At 45.7% G+C, this 24,269-nt stretch overlaps 1 protein-coding gene across 2 annotated transcripts in view; it reads right to left on the bottom strand.

Moving 5' to 3' along the window:
* Positions 1 to 346: 346 nt before the first annotated feature.
* fam107b (family with sequence similarity 107 member B) overlaps positions 347 to 24,269 on the bottom strand; it is a 67,677-nt gene continuing 43,754 nt past the window's right edge. Inside the window, exons 1-4 of one of the 2 annotated variants that reach the window (XM_059987417.1) lie at positions 17,999 to 18,172; positions 9,528 to 9,711; positions 1,968 to 2,118; positions 347 to 629 (exon numbers count right to left, since the gene is read on the bottom strand). In XM_059987417.1, coding sequence (XP_059843400.1) covers positions 510 to 629; positions 1,968 to 2,118; positions 9,528 to 9,658 — 402 coding nt within the window. In that variant the 5' untranslated portion in view covers positions 9,659 to 9,711; positions 17,999 to 18,172 and the 3' untranslated portion in view covers positions 347 to 509. Of the gene's footprint in view, positions 630 to 1,967; positions 2,119 to 9,527; positions 9,712 to 17,998; positions 18,173 to 24,269 lie in introns of those variants that run through there. The other variant, XM_059987416.1, reaches the window with a different exon arrangement.

Below are 24,269 nucleotides of genomic sequence, written 5' to 3'. Positions count from 1 at the left end.
ATGGCTTCCTGCCGTAATGTCCCTCAGTAAACAAGAGTCTGACAAGGGCTGGAATTCGACTTTGGTATCTGATCTCTTCCCCAGTGATCAGGTGTGAATACACTAACATTTTATGACAAGTCCATAATCTACAAAGTCAAATTTCCTGCCCATGGACGGTCTAAACGGCATCCAGACAAACTTTCAGTCTCTGTCTTCGGGGGTGGTTCCCTTTATTTTGTCGTTAGCTCGCGTTTTCCCCAAAGTTGAATTCCTCCAGTTCTCCTGGTCTTTCCACCCCTATATTCCCAAACAACCGCAAGCACTCCTGCGCTGCAGCTGGGGAGGAGGGGAGGTTGATGATGAGTCACAGTGGGAGGCGTGCTGGGGCAGGGTGAGGGGGAGAGGGCAGTGAGGTAGGGGGAAGCACGTGCTGGGAAGCTCGAGCTGCCTGGGTCCGTTGTCAAGCTGCCGCCATGGAGACGGTCCCCCGGGGAACCGCTCCGGGAATCCCGCGGCCGCGCCCTCCTCTAGGACACCTGCACGTCCGCGCTCTCCTCCTGCCGCGTCCGCCGCAGGTTGTCTTTCATCTTGACGAACTCCGGCGCATTTTCGCGCCTCTCTTTGGCGTCCAGTCGTTCCTGTTCAATCTGAAAGGTGGTGGGCAAAGACAGCGGACGTCAGTTTCACACACCATTGCAACTCTCCAGAACTCCCTGGCTTATCCCCGATAACAGGAACAACTACCACCCCCACAACATCCCAGGCAAGGTTGGCACCGGAGATGAAACGTATCAGCACGCATACGTACATGCACAAGGCCAATCAGTCCAACGCGATGTTAGCATTCATTTGAAGAGGACTGGAATAGAAAAGCAAGGATGTAATGCTGGGGGTTGTAAGGACTAGTGGTGTTCTGCAGGGGTCAGTGTTGGCTACGCTTCCTATCACGTTATATATCAATGACGGAATTGATGGTTTTGTAGAAAGGTTTGCAGATTGTACAAAGCTAGGTGGAGTGTTAACTAGTGTAGAGGAAGCAGGGAGGCTGCAGAAGGACTTGGACAGATTGGGAGAATGGGCAAAGAAGTGGCAGATGGAATACAGTGCAGGGGAGTGTATGGTGATGCACTCTGGTAGAAGGAACAAAGGTGTAGACTATTTTCAAACCAGGAAGAAAATTCAAAAATCGGGAGGTGCAAAGGGGGTTGTGAGTCCTTATGTGTGAATCCCTGAAGGTTAACTAGCAGGTTGAGTCAGTCGTCGGGAGGGTAAAAGCAATGTTTGTGTTCATTTCCAGAGGACCAGAATATACTGTAAAAGCCAGGATGTGATGCTGAGGCTTTATAAGGCACTGATCTGATCACATTTGGAATATTTTGAGCTGTTCTGGGCCCCATAATCTAATAAAGATGTGCTAGTGTTGGAGAGAGTTCAGAGACAACTCATAAGAATGATCTTGGGAATGAAAGGGTTAAGGTATGAGGAGTGTTTGATGGCTCTGGGTCTGTACTTGCTAGGGTTTAGAAGAACGAGGGGAGATCTTATTGAAAAACCTAGTTAGAGCGTATGTGCAGAGGATGTTTCCAATAGTGGGTGAGTCTAGAACCAGGAGGCGCAGCCTCAGAATAGGAAGATGTTCCTTTAGAACAGGGATGAGGAGGAATTTCTCAGAAGCTGGTGAATCTGTGGATTTCACTGTCACAGATGGCTGTGGAGGCCAAGTCATTGTGTGTACTTAAAGCTAGGGCTTTTCTCTTTGGAGCGAAAAAGGATGAGAGTTGACTCAATAGAGGTGTATAAGATGATAAGAGGCATAGACAGATCGGCATTCTCCCCTCAATGCCAGGTGAATGCACACAGTGTTTTGACTCTCCGTTAATGAACTCTAGGGTCAACCATACATAACCCTCCTCCATTTTCTTTTCTCTGACTAAGGACTTTTTTTTGCAGGTGATGAGGCCCAGTTTTCCCTCAGTTGTGCCCACCTGGTCCAGCCTCTGCTGTCGTTTTATCAACTCCTGCTCCAGATCGGATTTCTTCAGAGCCTCCGCCTCCTTCCTCTGCTTCACCACTTGGTCCCTCTTGCGTTGTTCCATCACTCTCTGGAGCTCGGGCTTGTTCTGAGGAGCGATGCCTCTGAAAGTGCAAACGGTCCACTTGGTGAGGGCAAGGCTTGCCAAGAACTGAGACTAGCCGCGAGGGCAGACAGACACACATGCACCTGCTCCCACCACCACTATGGATGACCCAGAACATCTCCCAGCAAGGGAACTCTTTAATATTTATCTAACTGGCCCTTCAAGCCGGGCTACCCAGCAACGCCTGATTTAACCCTACCCAATCACTGAACAATTTACAGTGACCAATTAACCTACAAACCCCTACGTCTTTGGACGGTGGGTGGAAACCAGAGCACCCGGAGGAAACCCACATGGTCACGGGGAGACTGTACAAACGCTTTACAGACAGTGGGGCAAATTGACAATGGGTGCGAAGGAGAATCAATCATCGATGTGTTTTATACACACTTTACCCATATAAACAATGCAATTGGAAGATGTAATACAAATATCCCTACCATCTCTCTACTGAGGGAGTGCTCCACTGTTGGACGAGGAACTCTACTGATGCCCTGCCTGCTCTTAGAGGTAGATGCCAAGAAATCTAGGGCACCAAATGGAAAGCAACGCGGTTACCCAGGTGTCTTCTCGCCAACGTTAAAACCTCAGGTCATTTGCACCAACACGGAACATCAGGGTGGTGATTTGTGGGACCTTGCTGTGTATAACTGGGCTAGCATGTGGATCACCACAGTGACTACATACTGAAAAGATAATGAATCACCAATTAGGACTCACTCAGGTCACAGAAGGTGCTTACAGAAATGAAAAGCTCTCCAGGACGTGGAATGTGCCGCTAGGGTTGGGTGGCAGAGGCAGATACATTAGGGACTTTTAGATAGACACATGGATGATAGAAAAATCCAGGCTACGGGGAAGGGAAGGGTTAGACTGACCTTGGAGTGGGTTTAACAAGTCAGCACAACATTGTGGGCCAAAGGCCCTGTACTGCACTGTTCTATAATTACTTCTTGAAGTAATCTGCTAGAAATAGATTATTTCCAGCTACATATTAGCCACAGGGACTGTGCACACTTCAGCAAACAGACTGATGCAATAAACAGACCCACTCTATGGTCTGACTCTTGCCAAGCTGACTGTGATTGTGACGCAGTGCCACTGATTTGCTCCGTGATCTGGGAACGAGCAACAGGTTGGAAGAATCGGGAATGCGTCCCACTACACAGGCTCTCTCCCTTTCCGCAGTCCCTGGAGCGCGAGTTTCTACTTCCTGAGTCAGTTGTATTGAAGAAGCCGAGCCATTTAAACTGAAAGCGTATTAACCTGTTGCAAGGCAAAACCAGGAACTCAGAACTTTCCAACCAAAGTAACACCAATAATAAAAATAAACAAGATTCAATCAAGTAAACAGAAACCAAATGGAAACAATAAGCACAATCCATAAGGATAAGGAGCAACACCTCTGCCATGATTAATCTCTCAACATAGGTGCCCCACACGACTGAGTCCACGGCCCCCCCTACTTCACTCCCTGTACACTCACCACTGCACGGCCAGATTCCATTCCATTTATTTATTTAGAGATACAACATTTCAACAGGCCCTTCCAGCCTTGCGAGCCACACTGCCCAGCAACTACATAAGAACTAGGAGCAGGAGTAGGCCATTTGGCCCATCGCGCCTGCCCCACCATTCAATAAGATCATGGCTGATCTGTCTGTAAACTCAGCTCCATCTACCTGCCTTCTCCCCATAACCCTTAATTCCCCTACTATGTAAAAACCTATCTAACTGTATCTTAAATATATTTAGTGAAGAAGCCTCAACTGCTTCCCTGGGCAGAGAATTCTGCAGATTCACCACTCTCTTTGAAAAACAGTTTCTCCTCATCTCCGTCATAAATCTTCTGATTTAACCCAAACCCAATCACGGGACAATTTACAATGGCCATTTAACTGATCAAGCGACACACCTTTGGACTGTGGGAGGAAACCAGAGCAACTGGAGGAAACCCACGTGCACACGGGAAGGAACGCACGAACTTGCTTACAGAGGATGCCAGATAAGAACTCTGAACTCTGATGCACCGAGCTGCGATAGCATCACGCTAACCACTACGCTACTGTGGTACCCCAAACATATGGGTGAAATTCTGCCCGAACTCCATCCGTAAGCTTGTAGACGATCCCACTGCAGGGGGCTGGGTCTCAAATAACAATGAATTGGAGCAGAGGAAGGAGACAGAGAACATAGTAACATGATGAGATGACAAAACCTTCCCCTCATTGTCAACAAAAGAGCTGGTCATTGACTTAAGGAAGAGGTTGGTGCACCTGCTCCTGTTTGCATCAAGGGGGTTGAGGATGAGAGAGTTGAGAGCTTCAAGATCCCAGGTGTGAATATCAATGATAACCTACCCTGGTCCAACCATGTCGATGTCACGACCAAGAAAGATCAACACCCCAGATAGCTTCCTCAGATAGCTAAAAAAAACCTGCCATGCTTCCGTCAATCATTACCAATTTTTATCAAAGCACGGAGGCCAAGTTGGGGATACATCTCTACCAAAGGAGGTGTAAGGTGCTCCTTCCCTCCGCTAGTCTGCAGGTCACCCTTGGGCAAGGTGCTTAGCCCCCGATCATGGTCATGTGAAGCCATGGGCACAGGTGGGGGTTGGTCGTATGCATATTACGTCCTGGTTATGCAGCCACTACTGGCAGGTAGACAATCTCTTAAGAACGGCTAGGATCACCTGTCTGGTAAAGACACTGCCCAGAAGAAGCCAATGGCAAACCACTTCTGTAGGAAAGTATGCCAAGAACCATCATGCTCATGGGACCATGACTGCCTACATCATGTGGCATGGAACATAATGATGATGATGACGATGACCACAGAAAGCATTCTGTCCAGATGCAGAATGGCTTGGGATGGCAACTGCTCTGCATGTAGCTGCAAGAAACTGTAGAGTTGTGGACACAACTCCACATATCACAGGAACCAGCCTCAGTCAGCACAATCAAAGATCTCAGCCACCCCCGACATTCCCTCTTCTCCCCTCTTCCATCCAGCAGCAGATACAAAAGCCAGAAAGCAAGTACCACCAGGCTCAAGCAGAGCTTCTATCTGCTGTTAACAGACATGTATGACATGATGGACCCTTGGCCTCACAGTCTACCTCATTATGATCTTGCACTTTATCATTTACCTGTACTGCACTTTATTTTGGTGGTTTTTACACTTTATTCTGCATTGTTATTGTTTTATCTTATTCCACCTCAATGCACTATGTAATGACCTGACATGCATGAACTGCATACAAGACAGGTTTTTCCACTGTATCTCAGTACATGTGACAATAATAAACCAATTCCAAGATTTATTCTCTATCCTAGTTCCAACACAGGTCTTTGACCTGAAATATTAACTGTTTCCTATCCTTAGATTCTGCCTGACCTATTATTTATCAGCTTTCACCTCTCCAGAGAAAACACCCAAGTTTGTTCAGCATTGCCTTATAGCACACATGCCCTTTAATCCAGGCAGCATCCTGACAAACCTGTTCTATACTCTCTCCAAAACCTCCACATCCCTCCTGTAATGGGGTGACCAAAACTGAATGCAATACTCTAGATGTGGCCCAACTAGTGCTCCAAAGCCAGTTGACTGTCAGAATTTTGTGACAAAGTCCTACAATAGGGCACTTTTCTTTTCATAAAATCAGAGATGTTTGTTTTCTGGCTTTATTTCAGATTTCTGGCTTTATTGCAGATTTGATCATCATCATTATGTGCTGCGTCGTTTGACATGGGTGATCATGGTCTATGACCATGACTGTTCTTGGCAAATTTTTCCACAGAAGTGGTTTGCCATTGCTTTCATCTGAACAAATTCTTTACAAGATGGATGACCCCAGCCATTATCAATACTCTTCAGAGATTGTCTGCCTGGAGTCAGTGGTTACATAGCCAGGACTTGTGATATGTACCAGCTGCTCATACAACCATCCATCACCTGCTCCCATGACTTCATGTGACACTGATCAGGGGGGCTAAGCAGCTGCTACACCTTGCCCAAGGGTGACCCCAGGCTAGTGGAGGGAAGGAGTGCTCTACTCCTCCTTTGGTAGAGATGTATCTCCATCTGACCACCCACTTTGATCATCAGTGCCGAATTCTTGACTGGCATTCCATGAATCCCGTGCACCTCCAGTGACGTCCCCTATTCTAGACCCCACACAGTGGGAATGGCTCTGTGTCCACAAATATCAAATACCATCATTCCTAAAACTAATCAGTAAACTCCAGGACCTGAGCCTCAATACCCCCATGTGCAAATGGATCCTGGATTTGCTCACTTGCACACCCCAGTCAATTCAGATTGGCAAAAACATCTCCTCTATAATCTCCATCAGCACTGGTGCACCACAGGGCTGTGTGCTTATTACAGCCTCCTGCTCTACTCACTTTATACCTGTGACTGTGTGGCTAAGTACAGATCTAACACCATATTCAAGTTTGCTGATGACACCACTCTTGTAGGCCGTATCAACAGTGATGACAAGTCAGCATACAGGAGGGAGGGTAAAAATTTGGCTGCGTGGTGTTATAACAACAACCTCTCACTCAATGCTAACAAGACCAAGAGACTGATTGTTCACTTTAGGAGAGGGAAACCAGAGGTCCATGAGCCGGTCCTCATCGGAGGGGCAGAGGTGGAGAGGGTAAGTAACTTGAAGTTCCTGGGTATCACTATCTCAGAAGACCTGTCCTAGACCTATCATATAAGTGTGATTGCAAAGAAAGCATGATAATGCCTTTACTTGCTCGGGAGTCTGCGGACATTTGGCACACCATCAATAACTTTTACAAACTTTTATAGGCGTGTAGCGGAGAGTGTATTGACGGGCTACATTACGGCCTGGAATGGGAACACCAATGCCATTGAATGGAAAATCCTACAAAAGGTAGTGGATTCAGCCCAGTAGGTCCTAAGTAAAGCCTTTCCAACCATTGAACACATCTCCATGAAACGCTGTTGTAGGAAAGCAGCATCTATCACCACCCAAGCCTTGTTCTTTTTTCACTGCTGCTACCAGGTTGAAGGTGCAGGAGCCTCAGGACTCACACCACCAGGTTCAGGAACAGTAACCACCCCTCAGCCATCAGGCTCTTGAAGAAAAGGGGATAATTACACTCACCTATTGAGATGTTCCCACAATAAATGATCTCACTTCATGGACTCTTTTTTTTTTTTGTTATTTCATGCTCTCATTATTTATTGATGTTTATCCATCTTTGCATTTGCACAGTTTGTTGTCTTCTATGCATCATTTGATCTTTCACTGAACCTGTTTACAGTTACTATTCGATAGATTTGCCTAGTATCAGCAGGGGAAAGAATCTCAGGGTTGTATAATAGAATTTACTTTGAACATTGAAGTACAGGGAAGCACGTTAGCATATCATTTGGGGTAATGCTTTACAGCACCAGCAACCGGGGTTCAATTGCCGTTGCTGTCCGTAAGTTCTCTCCATAACCCCATGGGTTTCCTGCCACAGTCCAAGATGTATGGATTAGGATTGGTGTGCTGTGGGCATACTATGTTGGCAGTGAAAGTGTGGCGACTCTTGTGGGCTGCCCCCAGCACATCCTCAGACTGTGCTGGTCATTGATGCGAATGATGCATCTCACCGTATGCTTCGATGTACATGACAAATAAAACTAATCTAATGTAAATCTTAAATCATTGCTTAAGGTTTCATTAACGTGGCTTTCTGCATTTTGTTTTTATTTTTGATTTCCAGCATTTGCTGTTTTTGAGTTTCGATCTCCTTCGAACAGATGGTGTTCGGAGACCAGTTGCCTAGAACCAGCAGCGAGGGACTCAGACTCCTCAGGGGTAACGTCATGTCTGTGGCGTCTCGCGAGGCTTTGACCTGTGGGGGATCCCAGATCCCCGCAGCAGTAGGGCAGGCAGCAAAGCTGCCAACAATCCCCAGTTCCCTGTGGAAAAGAGAGAGACCCGGAGGAGACTTGGTAACAAGTCAGTGTTTGCTTATAACCAGGAACCATTCCCAGCAGAGGGGGGTGCCGGGGAGCAGGTCAGCTGACTCTCCACCCTATGGTCTGGGAATGAAGCCACAAGGGCACTGGAGGGGGCACGAGGGATCTACAGTAAGTGATGGTCACAGTCCAGTCCATCACAGGCATAACCCACCTCATCACTGAGCACTGCCACAAGAAAGCACCACCTGAAATCAAGGATCCCGACCATCCAGACCATGCTCTCTTCTCGCTGCTGCCATTGGGAAGGAGGTACAGCAGCCTTTGGCCCCACACCTCCAGGTTCAGGAGCAGTTATTACCCTACAACCATCAGGCTCCTGAACCAGCGTGGATAACTTCACTCACCTCAACACTGAACTAATCCAACAACCTACAGAAACACTTTCAAGGACTCCACAACTCATGTCCCCAGTATTATTTACTTATTTTATTTGCAAGATCTGTCTTCTTTTGCACATTGATTTAAGTGTAACTTTTTAAATTATTTCTATCGTATTTCTTCATTTTTTCCTGTAAATGCCTGCATATACGTACTTTAATAACAAATATACTTTAGACAACAAATACACTTTAGACTTTGGGAGGCTGCAGATGTTGGAATCTGAAACAACAATCTATCACTAAGGACTCTCACCATCTGGGACCTGCCCTTTTATCTCATTACTACCACCAGGGAGCCTGAAGACCTACTCTCAATGACTTAGGAACAGTCTCTTCCACTCCACAAGCAGATTTCTGAACAGACCATGGACACTGCCTCGCTCCTGTCCATTCGCTTTCCCTTTTGCACTATTTATTTCTGTAATTTATAGCAATTACTTGTCTTTGCACGTTACTGCTGCCGCAAAACAAATTCAATGATACATCTCAGAGGAACTCAGCATCTGCAGAGGGTTAAGTAGAGTACAAGCAAATAACTATAATGCAATGACCACAAATAGGTCGTTTAGAAGATCACGAGTTCACCTTTTAAGTCCATTCAGTAGACTTATAGGATAGAAGCTGTCCTTGAACCTGATGGTACATGCTTTCGGCCTTTTGAATCTTCTGCCTGATGGAAGATGGGAGAAGAGAGAAACCCTGGGGTGGGTGGAGTCTTTGATTATGCCGACTATTTTAGTGAGGAGTGTAGACCGAGTCTATAGAGGGGCACAGGTTCCTGTCATGTGCTCAGTTGTGTCCACAGCGCCCCACAGTTTCTCGTGGTCAGGTGTAGAGCAGTTGCCGTACCAAGCCGTGAAGTATCTGATAGGATGCTTTCTGTGCTGAATCTGTAAAAATTGGTGAGGATTGATGGGGACATGGTAGACTTTCTCAGCCTTCTAAGGAGGAGGAGATATGGAGGTGGACTTACAGCTTTGAGCATAATTTAGACAAAAAGAAGTGGCTGACTCACCGTTTCTGGTTGATGATTAACTCTCTGTGAAGCTCCTGATGATTTTTCGATGACTTGACAGGATTGATCAGCTTTCTGGGCTTGATGAGTTCCGCACATTCTTCATCGTCTATATAATCTGGTTCGGCCATGGTCCCTCTTCCAATGTCTGACACACGGTGTCCCAATGCCGGGTTTCCACTCTCTGATGAACAAAACCAGAAAACAGACCCCATAAGACCATAAGGCACAGGAGCAAAATTAGGCCATTTGGCCCATCAAGTCTGAAACACGATTCCATCATGGCTGATTTATTATCCTTCTCAACCCCATTCTCCTGCCTTCTCCATGCAACCCTGACTAATCAAGAACCTATCAACCTCTGCTTTAAATATACCCAATGACTTGGGCCCCACAGCCACCTGTGACAACGAATTCCACAGACTCACCACGTTTTGGCTAAAGATATTCCTCATGTCTGCTCTAAGGGGATGCCCTTCTATTCTGAGGCTGTGCCCTCTGAGCCTAGACTCTCTCACTACAGGAAACATCCCCACATCCACTCTATCTCAGCCTTTCATTGTTCAAAGTTAGGTTTCAAGGAGATCTTCAAAACTCCAGCAAGTTATAGATTCAGAACCATCAAACACTCCTCATACATTAACCCTTTCACTGTCGAGATCGTTCTTGTGAATCTCCTCTCTATGCTTCGAATGCAAAGAACTTATCACTTATTTCACTCCACTGGAAACGTTCTGTCCTATGCTGCTCATTACTTTAACAGAGCTTTATGTCCTCCGGCTTTTCAACTTCTATTAAACGCTGTCATTCAGCATTAACCTGGCTGTCAAGCAGTGAATTTGATCAAATCTAGCATGTCAGGAAACTAATCCCCAAGGCATTCCATATGATCTCTGATCGGCCGTATGACAATATTCCATAGGAGCTTATAGACTTATGAGAGGCATAGATAGGGTAGACAGCCAGAACTTCTTTCCCATGGAGGACAGCCCAAGCTGTTTTCACCCAAGGATGTTGAGCCAAAACCTCCGACTTGAATACTGACCCACTGCAACAATTGTCGCTCCTCTTGCACCTCCCCTGTTTTTATTGGCTCAAACAAAACTTGCTCCCGATGAAACTTATTCTTTTCAAATGGCTTCCACTCTGCAATGATGTTGCTCTCTCACTTGCTATTTTAAATTGTGACTCACTCCTAACAAGAGCTGTTCTTCTACCAGAGTAGAACTGCCTCCAAAGCTATGCCAGATGGCATGGCTTTAAGATGGGGGGGGGGGGGCAAATTTAAAGGAGATGCTCGGGGCAAGTCTATTTTTTCACTATTCACACAAAGTGGTTGGTGCCTGGAACACACTTCCATAGTTGGTGGTGGAGGCAGATGCAGTGGACATGCTTAGACAGACACAGGATGGAGGGATACAGAACAGATCATCTATGGGCAGAGAGCATTAGTTTAATCTGGCATTGTGGGAAGTACAGGCATTGTGGGCAGAAGGGCCTGCTCCCATGATCTCCAGATGGACTTATTGCTAACAGGGAGATGACTGGTGTGGGCTTCAGTCACAGTGAAGTCCATTTTTTTCTGATTTGCATTGTCTTGCAATTCAATTCAAGATTATTTAATGCCATTCCCAGTACACAAGTGTAAAGAAGAACAAAATAATTGTTACATTGTATGGATGCAGCTCAAAAACACAATAAGATAAAGAATATTATAATAATTTTAAAAAAACACAATAAATATAAATCCATACACATAGATTGATTGTATGTCCATAAAGTGATATTAGGCACAGGAGTGTCTCTACATAAGGTGACTAACAGGAAATTAAAAAGTCATGGTGGAGTGGTGGCTGGTGGCATGGGTTAGTGGGTGGAGATGTTGATCAGCCTTACTGCTTGGGGAAAGTAACTGTTCCTGAGTCTGATAGTCGAGGTGTGGATGCTACATAGCCTCCTCCCTGATGGGAATGGGACAAATAGTCCATGAGCAGGGCAGTGTTGACTACTTGTTGTGGAGTCTTCCTGTCTGCCGCAGTGCAGTTTATGCATCTTGTTAGGAAGCTCCCTACCGTATGTCTGTAGAATGATGTGAGTGTAGATGTGCACACCCACTTTCATGGTGGATTTTGATGGAAAAGATGCAAACTTGACTGGAAAAGTGACTGGTAAAGCAGTAAAAAGGGAACTACAGTCGTGAACCCATCACTTCCCACCACTAGTGGGTGCTGTGGAGAGGCAGGTGTGCAAAACATCCACCCGAAAACCTCACCACTCAAAAGATGGTCCTTGCACAACTTCCTAACCCTGACATACAAAGAGGTCAATTAGAGGTCCAGATGCCGTAGCCCACTGGCCGGAGCCTGGAAGCCTGGAAATCTGTCCTGGAGTTGGAGGTCTGTGTGGGGGTGGGAGGGTTTGTTGTTAACACACAAAATTCTCAGGATGCTGGAAACCCTGAGCAACACACACAAAATAAGGTTGAAAGGGCATAGAGAAAATTTACAAGCTCATTGCCGGGTCTGGAGGACCTGAGTTATAAGGAAAGATTGAATAGGTTAGGTTAGGACTTGGCTCCTTGGATTGAGAGGAGATTTGATAGAGGTTGTCAAAGCTATGAGGAGTATAGATAGAGTAAACCCAAGCAGGCTTTTTGCACTGAGGTTGAGTGGGACTACCCAAGAAGTTATGGCTTAAGAGTAAAAGGTGAGAAGTTTAAGGGGAACATGAGGGGAAACTTCATTAATCAGAGGTTTATGAGAGCGTGGGATGAGCTGCCAGCACAAGTGATGCATGTGAGCTCGATTTCAACATTCAAGGACAGGTACATGGATGGGAGGGGTATGGAGGGGTATGGCGCAGGTGGATGGGAGTAGGCTGTTTAAATGGTTTGGCATGGATCAGATATACCGAAGGGCCTTTTCTAAGCTGTACTTTTCTGTGACTCTAAATACTGGAGGAATTCAGCAGGTCAAGCAGCACCTATGGAAATGAATAAAGAATTGACGTTTCACACCAAGACCCTTCTGCAGGACTGGTAAGAAAGGGGGCAGTCAGAAACCCTAAATCTAACCTGTACGTCTTTGGAATGTGGGGGGGCGGGGCCCATGCAGTCACGGGAAGAACATACAAACTCCTTACACACTGCGACGGGAATCAATCCCCAGTTGGAGATTGCTGGCACCGTACAGCATTGCGCTAACCGCTATGCTGCCACACAGCCCTGCTGGAAGCTGGAGTTGTAAACGGACCCTGTGACTGCTGGGCGTGGAAGCACCCACAGGAGGTGATCACAGTCAGGTCAGTTACTGACTGGCTGAGTGCTTACGAAGGTTTATGAATGCAGACAGGCTGAAGCTGCCAATACACAAAGTAAAATTCAGAAGTCTGGTTGTCACATAGCATTCCCCGCTTCCCCCCATCCTCCCTAACCAAAGCCACATGTACATGTTGAACGCATTTAGCTAATATTAAAAACAGACAAAGACTTTGTGGTCCAGTTCTGCTGGTACTTTGAAGAGTGTAGTTTGAAACTTTTCAAGACTTTTTCTACAATTTTTTCCCAGAATCCCAATTATTTTTTTAATCTTATTTTGATGTTATTCTGCAATATTGCATAAAGTAGGCCCTTTCGGCTTTCTGAGCTAAGCCACCCAGCAACCCCCAATACACCCAATTGCCCCTAACCTAACCACAGGACAACTTGCAATGACCAATTAACCTACCCGATACGTCTTTGGACTGTGGGAGGAAACCAAAGCACCTGGGGAAAATCTACACATTCCACGGGAAAGACGTATAGAGGCTCCTTACAGAATGGTGCTGGAATTGAACTCAGAGCTCTAGAAAGCCCTGAGTTGAAATAGCATTGCGCTAACTACTACAATAATATGGCAACCAGATTTGTTATCACTTGACATGCATGGTGAAATTTGTTGTTTTGTGGCAGCAATATATGAAACTACCATGATAGATCATATTAGAACATAATGGGACAGCACAGTAGTGTTGTGGTTAGTACAGGTGACCCGGGTTCAATTTCTGCCGCTGCCTGTAAGGAGTTTGTACGTTCTTCCCTTAACTGCGCGAGTTTCCTCCAGGCGCTCTGGTTTCCTCACCCAGTCCGAAGATGCACCAGTCTGGTTGGTAGGTTAATTGGTCATTGTAAATCGTCCCTTGATTAGGTGAGGTTTAAATCTGGGGATTGCTTGGGGCGGGGGGGGGGGGGGTACACAGCTCGAAGTGCCGAAAGGGCTTATTCCGTGCTGTATCTCAATACGTCAATCAATAAGTAAACAAACACAGCACATTATAGTACAATACAGGCCCTTCAGCCCAGAGTATCGACTACATGATCAATCTAACCCTTCCTTCATACACCGCCCATTTCTTCTTACATTCACGTACCTGGCTAAGAGTTACACTGATAGTGTTACACGAACCATGCGGCCCGAGAGCGTTGCATCATTTTCTGCATATCAACAATATTGAATAAGATCGACTCTTACCCTCACAATCTATATCGTTATGATCTTACGCCTTATTGTTTATATGCACTGCACTCTTTCAGTAACTGTTACACCATTTTCCCTTGTTCTACCTTAATGTACAGTGTAATGATCTGGTCTGTACAAATACTATGCAAGGCAAGCTCAGCACACGTGACAAAAATAAACCAATTCCTATACCAAATTGTATCAAGGCGCAAGTTTGCCAGAGAACAATGAAACTAGGATAAAGCAGGAAATCCTCTTTGTTACATTGCATAAGTGCGTAAACTATATTTGTATACAAGAGATAAAGAGTTCTACCTCAATGCACTGTGTAATGATCTGATCTGTATGAACAGTAAACAAGACAAGCTTTTCACTGTATCTCAGTACATATGACAATATAAAACTAATTCCAACTCCAGTCATATGTCCCGGGCTTATTAAGGCTCCCAACATGCATCACCTCACGTTAATCCAGATTAAACTGTATCTGCCATTTCTCAGCCCTTTTCACCAACACGCTAATACCGCCCTGTAGTTTAAGACCACCCTCCTAACTTCAAGTATAGTAAGATGGATTCTGAACCTAACAACCATCCTCTGTTAACTGTTACACTTTATTTTGCATTCTGTTACTGTTTTAACCTTGTTCTACCTCAATGCAATGTGTAATGATCTGATCTGTATGCATAACAAGCTTTTCACTGTGTCTTGATACAAGTGACAGTAACTAATCAATTCCAATTCTAAGAGACAACGGAGAAGAAGCTTCCAAGCCCAGAGTTAGGAGGATCAGAGAGAGATGAGAGATCTGGGGAGGGATTTCTGGAGCCTAAATTGAAGACGCATTCAAGAAGGGAAAGGCAATTAAAGCCAGGGATGAGAGAGGATGTGGAATTAGCAGAGATGTGGAAACCAGGATTAGAAATTGAACACAAACATTTAAAAATGTACTTGAACTATCCAAAGCATCGCTACCTCCCATGTACACTCAGTGGCCACCTTATTCAACACCTGTTCTCCTGCTCGTGATGCAAATACCTAATCAGGCAATCTTGTGGGTGCAACTCAATGCATAAAAGCATGCAAACGTGGTAAAGAGGTTCCGTTCTTCAGACCAAAGAGCAGAATGGGGAAGAAACGTGTTTAGTGACTTCGACTGTGGAATTGTAGTTGGTGCCAGACAGGGTGGTTTGAGAATCTGCTGAACTCCTGGGATTTCCACACACAACAGTCTCTAGAGCAGGGGGTGCCCAACCTTATTTTATGCCTTGAACCGATGCCATTAAAGCAAGGGGACCATGGAGCCCAGGTTGGGAACCTCTGCTGTAGAGATTATAGAGAATGATATGAAAAACAAAGAAAGCATACAGAGAACAAACAAGAGAAAATCTGCAGATGCTGGAAATCCAAGCAACACACACAAAATGCTGCCCAGCCTGCTGAGTTACTCCAGCATTGTGTGTGTGTACCATACAGTGAGTGGCAGTTCAGTGAGTGAAAACACCTTGTTAATGAGAGAGGTTAGAGGAGAACAGCCAGACTGGTTCAAGCTGACAGGAAGGTGACAGTAACTCAAATAACCACACGTCAGAGCAGTGGCATGCAGATAGCATCTTGGAACACACAACACACCAAACCTTGAAATGGATGGTTGACAGCAGGAGACCACAGCAAGTTCCACTCCTGGATCAAATAAAGCGATGACTGAGTATAACTGCGAATGGGCGTTTCTGGTTTTGGGTTGCAGTGTACAATTGAACTCTCTAGGGAGGGAGATGATTAATGTAGAATAAGAAAAATATTATTTGCAAAGGAAGTGAAAAAGTGGGAAAAAGAGCTGCTCTGTGAAGCGTCTTCTATTCACATGGGGCCATCAATGCTCAGATATCAGGGCTTATCATACTTCCCTGTGTTAACACCCAGTTGTTATCTGAAGCAACTGAGCACCAGTCTGGTTTCTCCGATCGGGAAGAGGGACATCACGTCCCACCTTTCCGGCAAACTGACTTTTCCTAGGACTGCTTCCCGCCTCCAATCTAATCTGGCCGAGCCTGTAAACTTGTAAACCACCTCCCAATCCCGCAATTTCTCCCACCCTGAGGTGATTTTTTTTCACAACAACGGCAAAAAAAAACCCAAGAGGAAGCAAGAAATGAAAAGATCATTATCAAATTTCAAAGGGCACCGCATTAACTGGAAAAGATTAATGCTGAATAATTAAACAGGCATAAGCAATTTAATTGTGTTTTAATTGATCAGGCCTGCCTTGTTTTGACCCAGATTTCTGAATGTAAATCAGGAATAGGCGATTTAGTCCCAGAGTCCTTCTCCAAAGAGATCATGTCTGATAACATACACCAGTGCCACCCTCCTACACTGACTCTATACTCCAAATATCCAAAAGAAAATCTAAAAAAATCAAATATACTTCAGTGACCAAGTCTCCTCAGTGCTCTCAGGTGGAGGAATCCAAAGGTTCGCCCCATTGCTTGTTTGCCCGTCTTTGTCTACGTAGTGTTTTTCATAAATTCTGTTGTATTTCTTTACTTTCCTGTAGATGCCCGCAAGATGGGGTCGTATATGGTGACGTATAGGTACTTGGATAATAACTCCCTCTGACTTTGGCTTTTGCACAGAAGGTATGTGGGATACAGATCAGAGTGTGAGGAAGGTCTTGACTGTAGAAGAAGCTGAAAACTGGGCTGAGAATTGCTACATGGAGGCAGCGATTGGCAGCATGTCCTCGTTTTTCTTGTTGTTGCTCAGTATATGATATTACTATACCCCAGTACACGTGGGAATAGGAATCTAATTTACCAATTTATCTGTTCTTCTAATTGACTCTTAAATGTAGTAATTGCATCAAGTTCCACACCTATGTTGCAAGACACCTCCCACACCAGGACCTGAGGATAGGTAAAAGCTGAATAGGTTAGAACTTGATTCCCTGGAGCGTAGGAGAATAAGGGGAGATTTGTTGGAGGTTTACAAAATTAGGAGGGGTATAGGTAGGGTAAATGCACGCAAGCTTTTCTCACTGTGCCATTTTTTTGCCCCACATTCCTATCAACTTCGCCCAGAGTCTACCCACAAACCAGGGACAATTTGCATCAGCCCACTCATCCAACCTGTACATTGCAGGATGCAGGAGGAAACTGGGGCACCCGGTGCAGTCAGAGAGAGAGAGAACGTACAGGTAAGGATTGACACCGGGTGTCTGTTTGCTTCACACACTGTGCCACTGATTTCCTTTCCTAAAGGACAATCGAGTAGGTTTGAGGATTGTTACTGAGACTGTTCATTTTGTTAATCGCAGATTGTTAAATTCATCAAATTCAAATCTGCCAGCGACCGCAGTGGAAATTGAACTCGCAGCTCCATGTCACAATATTTAGGTTCAAGTTCCCAAGTTTCAAGTTTCAAGAATTTATGCCAGCACACAGATCAGGTCTTTCTGCCTACTGCCTTTGCTAATCCACAGGATAATTCAGGCTATTCAGCCCAATTAATTCCGTTTATGTCAGCCCACACAACAAATCAGACCATTCAGCCCAATCAGTCTATTCTAGCCCACATGACATAGGCCATTCACCCCTTTGACTCTATGCCAGTCCTTAGAATGAAAATAGCCATTCAGCCCATTGTCCAAGCTAGCCCACAGAATGACGTGGGCCATTCAACCTAATGAGCCTGTTCTAGCCCACGGAATGATTTCAGTGATTCTGCCTAATCAATCAGTCTATGCCAGTGTGCAGAAAGATTTAGTACTCTCAGCCCAGTCAGTCTATTCTGGACTGCATTCATCCCATTGTGTCACCTAGGCCATTGAGGTATAAAGGGGACCACTCAACCTATCGAGTCTATGCCGTGCAACAGCGTAATCACATTGCCCCACTGCAACCTGTCGGCCTCACAGTCCCAGTGCCTCGTTCACTGCATCTCATCATGCTCTCATCAAACCCCCTTCCTACTTACCATGAACTCAGGGCTCACTCCCAATGCCCGCAAGGTGGTTCCCACTGCAACTCAATCGGCAGAGGATTCCGCTCACTTCCAATAAAATCCCCCTGCAAGACCCTCCTCCCCGCGGGTCAGCACGCTGTTTCAACAATGCCCGTGCCTGGCGTTTGCTGAGCCGAGGAGGACATTATTCAGTAGGTGGCAGACTGCATTTAGTGCCTGGAAACCAACCCTGGCTAATCATTTACACACCGTCTCAACCTTCACCCTTATTTGGAAGGGAGCTGAACCGACTAAGCAAACTCAGGCCGTGACCTGCCTGCGTCAAAGCCAGACTCAGACACCTGCGCCACGTTATCTACAGGAACTGGCAAGTCTCGCCCTCAGGGTGAAAGAAGGAAGCCTGCTCCCTGCCACTTCCAGCTTCTTCAGCCACAGGCTCTTCCCCGTCACAGCACCTCCTTCAATGAAGGTTTTTTTTAAACAAACTTCCTCCATGTGGGAGCCATCAGCATAATGCGGTGATGATCAGGTGCAGCCTCGAACTCCGGAATATATTTCCTTGCTCGCGTTAGAAATTGGGAAGTGACCAGGAAAGTGGTTGTAAAGAGGAGCTGAATAAACACGTAACAACCCACACAAAATGCTGGAGGAACTCAGCAGGTCAGGCAGCATCAAAAGAGAGGAATAAACAGTTGACGTCTCGGCCTGCCTGAGGCGCTTCTTCAGAACTGAGAAGGGGGAAGATGCCAGAATTGAAAAGGTTGGGGGGGGGGGGGGGAAGGAGGATAGCCGGAAGGTGATAGGTGAAGCCAGGTGAGAGGGAAAGGTAAAGGACTGGAGAGAAAGGAATCTGATAGAAAAGGAGAGTGGACCATAGGAGAAAGGGGAGGAGGAAGGGAGCCAGCGGGAGGTGATAGGCAGGTGAGAAGTAGTAAAAGGCCAGAGTGTGGAATAGAAGAGGGGAGAGGGAGGGATTTTTTTTACTGGAAGGAGAAATCGATGTTCATGCCATCAGGTTGGAAGCTACCCAGAGGGAGTATAAGGTGTTGCTCCTTCAACCTGGCTCAAGAGGAAGCCATGGGCTGACACGGGGAATAGGAATGTGAATTAAAACGCTTGGCTTCCTGGATGTTTGGTAAATGGTGCAGCGGTGCTCGGTAAAATTGTTTCCCTAATTTACGACAGGCCTCACCAATGTAGAGGAGGCCGCAGCAGGAACACCCCAGCAGATTCGCAGGTGACGTGTTGCCTCACCTGGAAGGACTGTTTGGGGCCCTGAGTGGAGGTGAGGGAGGAGGTGAACGGGCAGGTGCAGCACTTTGGCCATTTGCAGGGTCGAACAAGAACGAACAAAGAAATCCAGAGCAGCGCACACAAAACAGGTGTCTGATGTCTTCCTGAATGGGTTCCATGGTGTTTGTTTTGTAGCTGCCTGTGGGAGGACGAGTTTCGGAGATTTAGTCAAACGCTGTCACAGGAAAACAGCGTCGCCCACCACCCAGACCACACTCTCTTCTCGCTGCTGCCATCAGGTAGAAGGTACAAGAGCCTCAGGACTCGCACCACCAGGTTCGGGAATAGTTACTACCCATCAACCATCACTTGCCCATCCACTGAGGTGTTCCCACCACCAATGATCTCACTTTAAGGTCTACTTATCTCATGTTCTTGTTATTTATTTATATTTGCATTTGCAGAGTCCGTTGTCTTCTGCACTCTGGCTGATCTTTCATTATAGTTACTATTTTATAGATTTGTTGCATATGCCCACGAGAAAATGTATCTTCTGGCCAACAGGAGGGTGTGAAGGGAGAGTGACCAGGATGGGAAGTGGTCCATGATTATTTAGCTGTTTTCCTGAGGAAGTGGGAGGAGTGGACGCAGGCAATGGACGGGTGCTGGTTTGCGCCATGGCCTCAGCTGTACCCGGAGCTACCAGCAGTTCCCTCTGGTCTTGGGCAGAGCAGCTGTCACTGGGACTGATCACAAAGTAAACTCAGACCAGACAGCGATCTCATCAACCTCGGCAAATCCCTCCTGGGAAGGTTTGCATCAGGATGGGGAAATTAAACCAGTCCTTGGCACCACCACCTTGCCAACCTCCCAGACTACAGAAAGAGCTGGGCACAGCCCAGTCCATCACAGGTGATGTCCTCACGCCATAAAGACCAAAATTTTAAATTAGCTTTGGCTGTCACATGCATGTCAAATACAGTGAAATATGTTGTTTGCGTCAAAACAAAGCAGAGAGGATTGTGCTGGGGAAGCCCACAAATGTCACCATGTTTCTGACATGCCCACAAATTACTAACCCTATCGTTAAGTCTTTGGACTGGGGTAGGAAACCAGAGCATCTGGTGGAAACACACGGCCACGGGGAGAATGTACAAACTCCTTACAGACAGCAACAGGGATCAAACCCGGTCTTACAGCTGGCGCTGCGCGACCATGCCACCATCCCGTAACTGAGCACACTTACGTGGAGTTCTGCCACCAGGAAGCTTGCAACCATCACCAAGGACCACACCATTCGGGACACGCTCTCTCTCGCTACCACCATAGGGACGGAGTTACAGGAGACTCAGGACCCACACCACCAGGTTCTGGAACAGTTATTACCCGACAACCGTCAGGCTCCTCAACCCTTACACTGAACTGATTCCTCGACCTACAGACTCTACATCCCATGTTGCTGGAATTTTTTTTTTAAACCTGCACAGTTCTTAAACAGCACAGTAAAAAGCCCCCTCTGGTCTACCGAGCCTACGCCACCTAATCACGCCCATGTGACTAATTAACCTACAAACAGGAGAAAATCTGCAGGTGATGGAAATCCAGAGCAACACACACAAGATGCCGGAGGAAGTCAGCAGGTCAGGCGGCATCTGTGGAAAGGAGTACAGTCAACATTTCTGGCCGAGGCCCTTCTTCAGGATCCCTACCACCCCCTGTGTCGTGGAATGTGGGAGGAAGCTGGAGCACTCAGAGGAAACCTATACGGTCATACGGAGGAAACCAACATGGGAGAACATTCCAACGGTAGCGATGGGAACTGAACCTGAGTCACCCATGCCATAGAAGCGATTTGCTAATCATTACGTACCCTGCTGCCTGGATGCTTGCCTTCATTTGGCAGACGGTGTTTATGTTTTTTTTGAGATTCTGTTGTATTCTTTTATTTTTTTCCTCTTTAAATACTTGCAAGGAAATGAGTCTCAGGGTAGCCTATGATAGCTGAATAATAAACTTACTTTGAACTACTGAAGTAGAACCAGGCAGTTGTGAACACCTGCCCTGCGAAATGAGTATTTGCACAGGCTCATTCTTATTCCGATGGAACCCCTCTGCCTAACCAGATGGTGCACATTTCTGGAGATTATGGTATCATTTGCAGGCACAAGGACGTTTGCAGATGGTGTCAGACAAGGGGAGGGGGAGGGAGCTGAACAAACGGGAAGCTGCAGGCGCACGTCAGCTAACAAAGCAAGCAGCTAGCCACAGTCAAAGGTCTCCAACTGAGGAAAAAGTAGGGTTTTTTTTTAAAACCAAAATTAGAAAATTTCTGGAAAATGAGTAAGATTCCCAGAATCTCTCCACTGAATGCACAAGTGTTAAAAGCTGGAAATCCTTTGAATAGGGAACCATAATAAATTGGAATAAGGAAGACTTTGGTGGTTGAAGACATGGATCCCACAGAGACGATAGAATATTTTGACCTATTTTGGAGAAAAATCTGGATATACTTCAGAGGGAAGCAAGCTTTACAAGACACAGTGGGACTCAAAGAGAGGGACGAGTCCCAGTGCAAGACTCCCTAAAGGTTAACTTGCAGGCTAAGTCAGTGATACATGAAATGAAGGCAAATGTTTACATTAATTTTGAGAAGATAAAAATATAAAAACAAGGATGTGATGCTGAGGTTTTATAAGACTAGTGAACAGTTTTCAGCCATTTATCTAAGAGAGGATGTGCTGGCATTGGAGAAGGTCCAGAGAAGGTTCGTGAGATGATTCTATGAAAGGTTTCTGGGCCTATACACACTGGAGTTTAGAAGAATGGGGGTGGGGTGAATCTCTGAACCTACCAAATAATAAAGGACTAGATAGAGTGGATGTGGAGAGGATGTTTCCTATAATGGGGGAGTCTAGGATCAGAGGGCACAGCCTCAGAATAGAAGGATGTCCCTTTAGAACAGAGATGAGGAGGAATTTGTTTAGCCAGAGGGTGGTGAATCTGTGAAACCCATTGACACAGGTGACTGTGAAAACATACAGCACAATACAGGCCCTTCGGCCCTCAAAGCTATGCTGAACATGTCCCTACCTTAGAACTACCTAGGCTTTAACCATAGCCCTCTACTTTTCTAAGCGCCATGGAGGCCATCGTTGGGTATATTTAAAGTGGAGGCTGATAATTTCCTGATTGTTGACATAAAGTAGGCAAGACAACAGCTGTATTTCATTAGGAGTTTGACGAGATTCAGGTTGTCATTTAACACACTTGAGAAGTTCTATAGATGTACCGTGAAGTGGAGGGGGGGGGGGGGCAACTGCCACAGGGTCAAAAAAAGCTACAGAAAGTTGTAAAATTAGCTCCATCATGGGTACCAGCCTCCATAGAACCCAAGACACCTTCGAGGAGCGGTGCCTCAAAAAGGTGACGTCCACTATTAAGGACCCCCAACACCCAGAACCTGCCCTTTTCTTGTTACCATCAGGAAGGAGGTACCGAAATCTGAAGGGACACACTGAGCGATTGAGGAACAGCTTCTTCCTGTCTGCCATCCAATTCCTGAATGGACATTGAACCCATGAACACTACCTCACTTTTTTTTAATTATTTCTGCTTTTGCACTTTTTAAATTACTATTTAATATATACATATATGTATATTTACTGTGATTGACTCTTACCCCCCCCCCCCCCACATTATCATTGTACTACTGCCGCTAAGTTAATAGGCCGCATATGCCGGTGATACTAAATCTGATTCTAATATATTGGATAAATAGATGATCAATAAACATGAAATAAACCCATTCAGACTGCCCCAATGCCAAAGTTTGTCCTTGCAGCAATAAGGAATGGAAATCTATCTGCAGTATAGTGATCTCACCAAGACATACAACTGGGGAAGCCCACCCCAGCACTTCAACCGCTCTCCAATTCACTGCATGCTAACTAGTTTCAGATTCATGTGGTCGGAACAGGTCTGCAAGGATTTCGATCACCACAGTTTAGCAACACCATGACCACTTCAATCACTTTACTGTAAAATAGACATTTTGTTTGCACTAGCTCTTTCTTGCAAAAATGTTTAATTTACATTTTATGTTTGAACACTGCTTACCTGACACTTTGTGCCAGTGACAATGCTCAAGTAAATTTTTCATTTCACCTAGGCTCATGTGTATTCATGCCAATGACAATAAACTTGGGTTTGACTTTAAAAAGCAGAAAATCTAATATTGCACTGGAAATATCAAGCCAATTACATTAAACTATTAATGGATTTGTTGGTTGTGGAATGTTGGAGAGGCCACAGAATACAATGTCCATTCTGAGGTTATTCCATTAGCTTTATGAAACGGCTAAATATATTCCATCTTTTTTTTAAGACTGCATTAACTCTGCCCTTTGGCTGAACACATAGCTACAAGCCTTTCCACTCACAGTGTTGGAACTGCCCGTGCTCTGTTTGCCATCAGGATCAGCTCATTTCCTTTGAGGGAAAATAACATTTTGGACACGCCACAGCTTTGCGACTGATAATGGAAAACCCTGGAAAATGATTATCCTTTCAGTTCCAACCGTCATCCATCTGTAATCTATCACCCTGCTGGTTTCTAACTGCCTCGTGTCGAATCCTCACCTTCCAGAGATTACTTCATGTATTAAGGCCTTAAGAGGCCACTTTTTTTTAAACATGCCTCCTTCTTCACTGCCAGGCATTGTGTGTGCAAACAGACGCATTCAAATAAAGCCTGGAATTGAAGCCCCAGAGGTTGCTTTCAATCACAATTACCATAGCAACTCTCGGGAGCCAGAGTTCGATGGAGACTGAAGGCTCTAATACAACAGAAAGAACAGTATTGACTTTTCCAGTCTTGGGGATTCAGCAGCCACTTTAATACTCCTGGAACACAATGGCTCCTGTATGACATACAACAGCCAATATTCTCACAGCAAACTTTCACATCAGGCAATGTTCTAGTTACGTAGTATCGATTGAGCCAGTGTGAATAACGTCACTCACGTCAACACTGAACTGATTTCCACAACCT

This window comes from Hypanus sabinus, chromosome 13 (genome assembly GCF_030144855.1).
Source record: "Hypanus sabinus isolate sHypSab1 chromosome 13, sHypSab1.hap1, whole genome shotgun sequence".
NCBI classification, from domain to species: Eukaryota; Metazoa; Chordata; class Chondrichthyes; order Myliobatiformes; family Dasyatidae; genus Hypanus; species Hypanus sabinus.
Note: the sequence above shows the minus strand (reverse complement) of the source record. Positions and strands in the feature narration are given on the sequence as shown.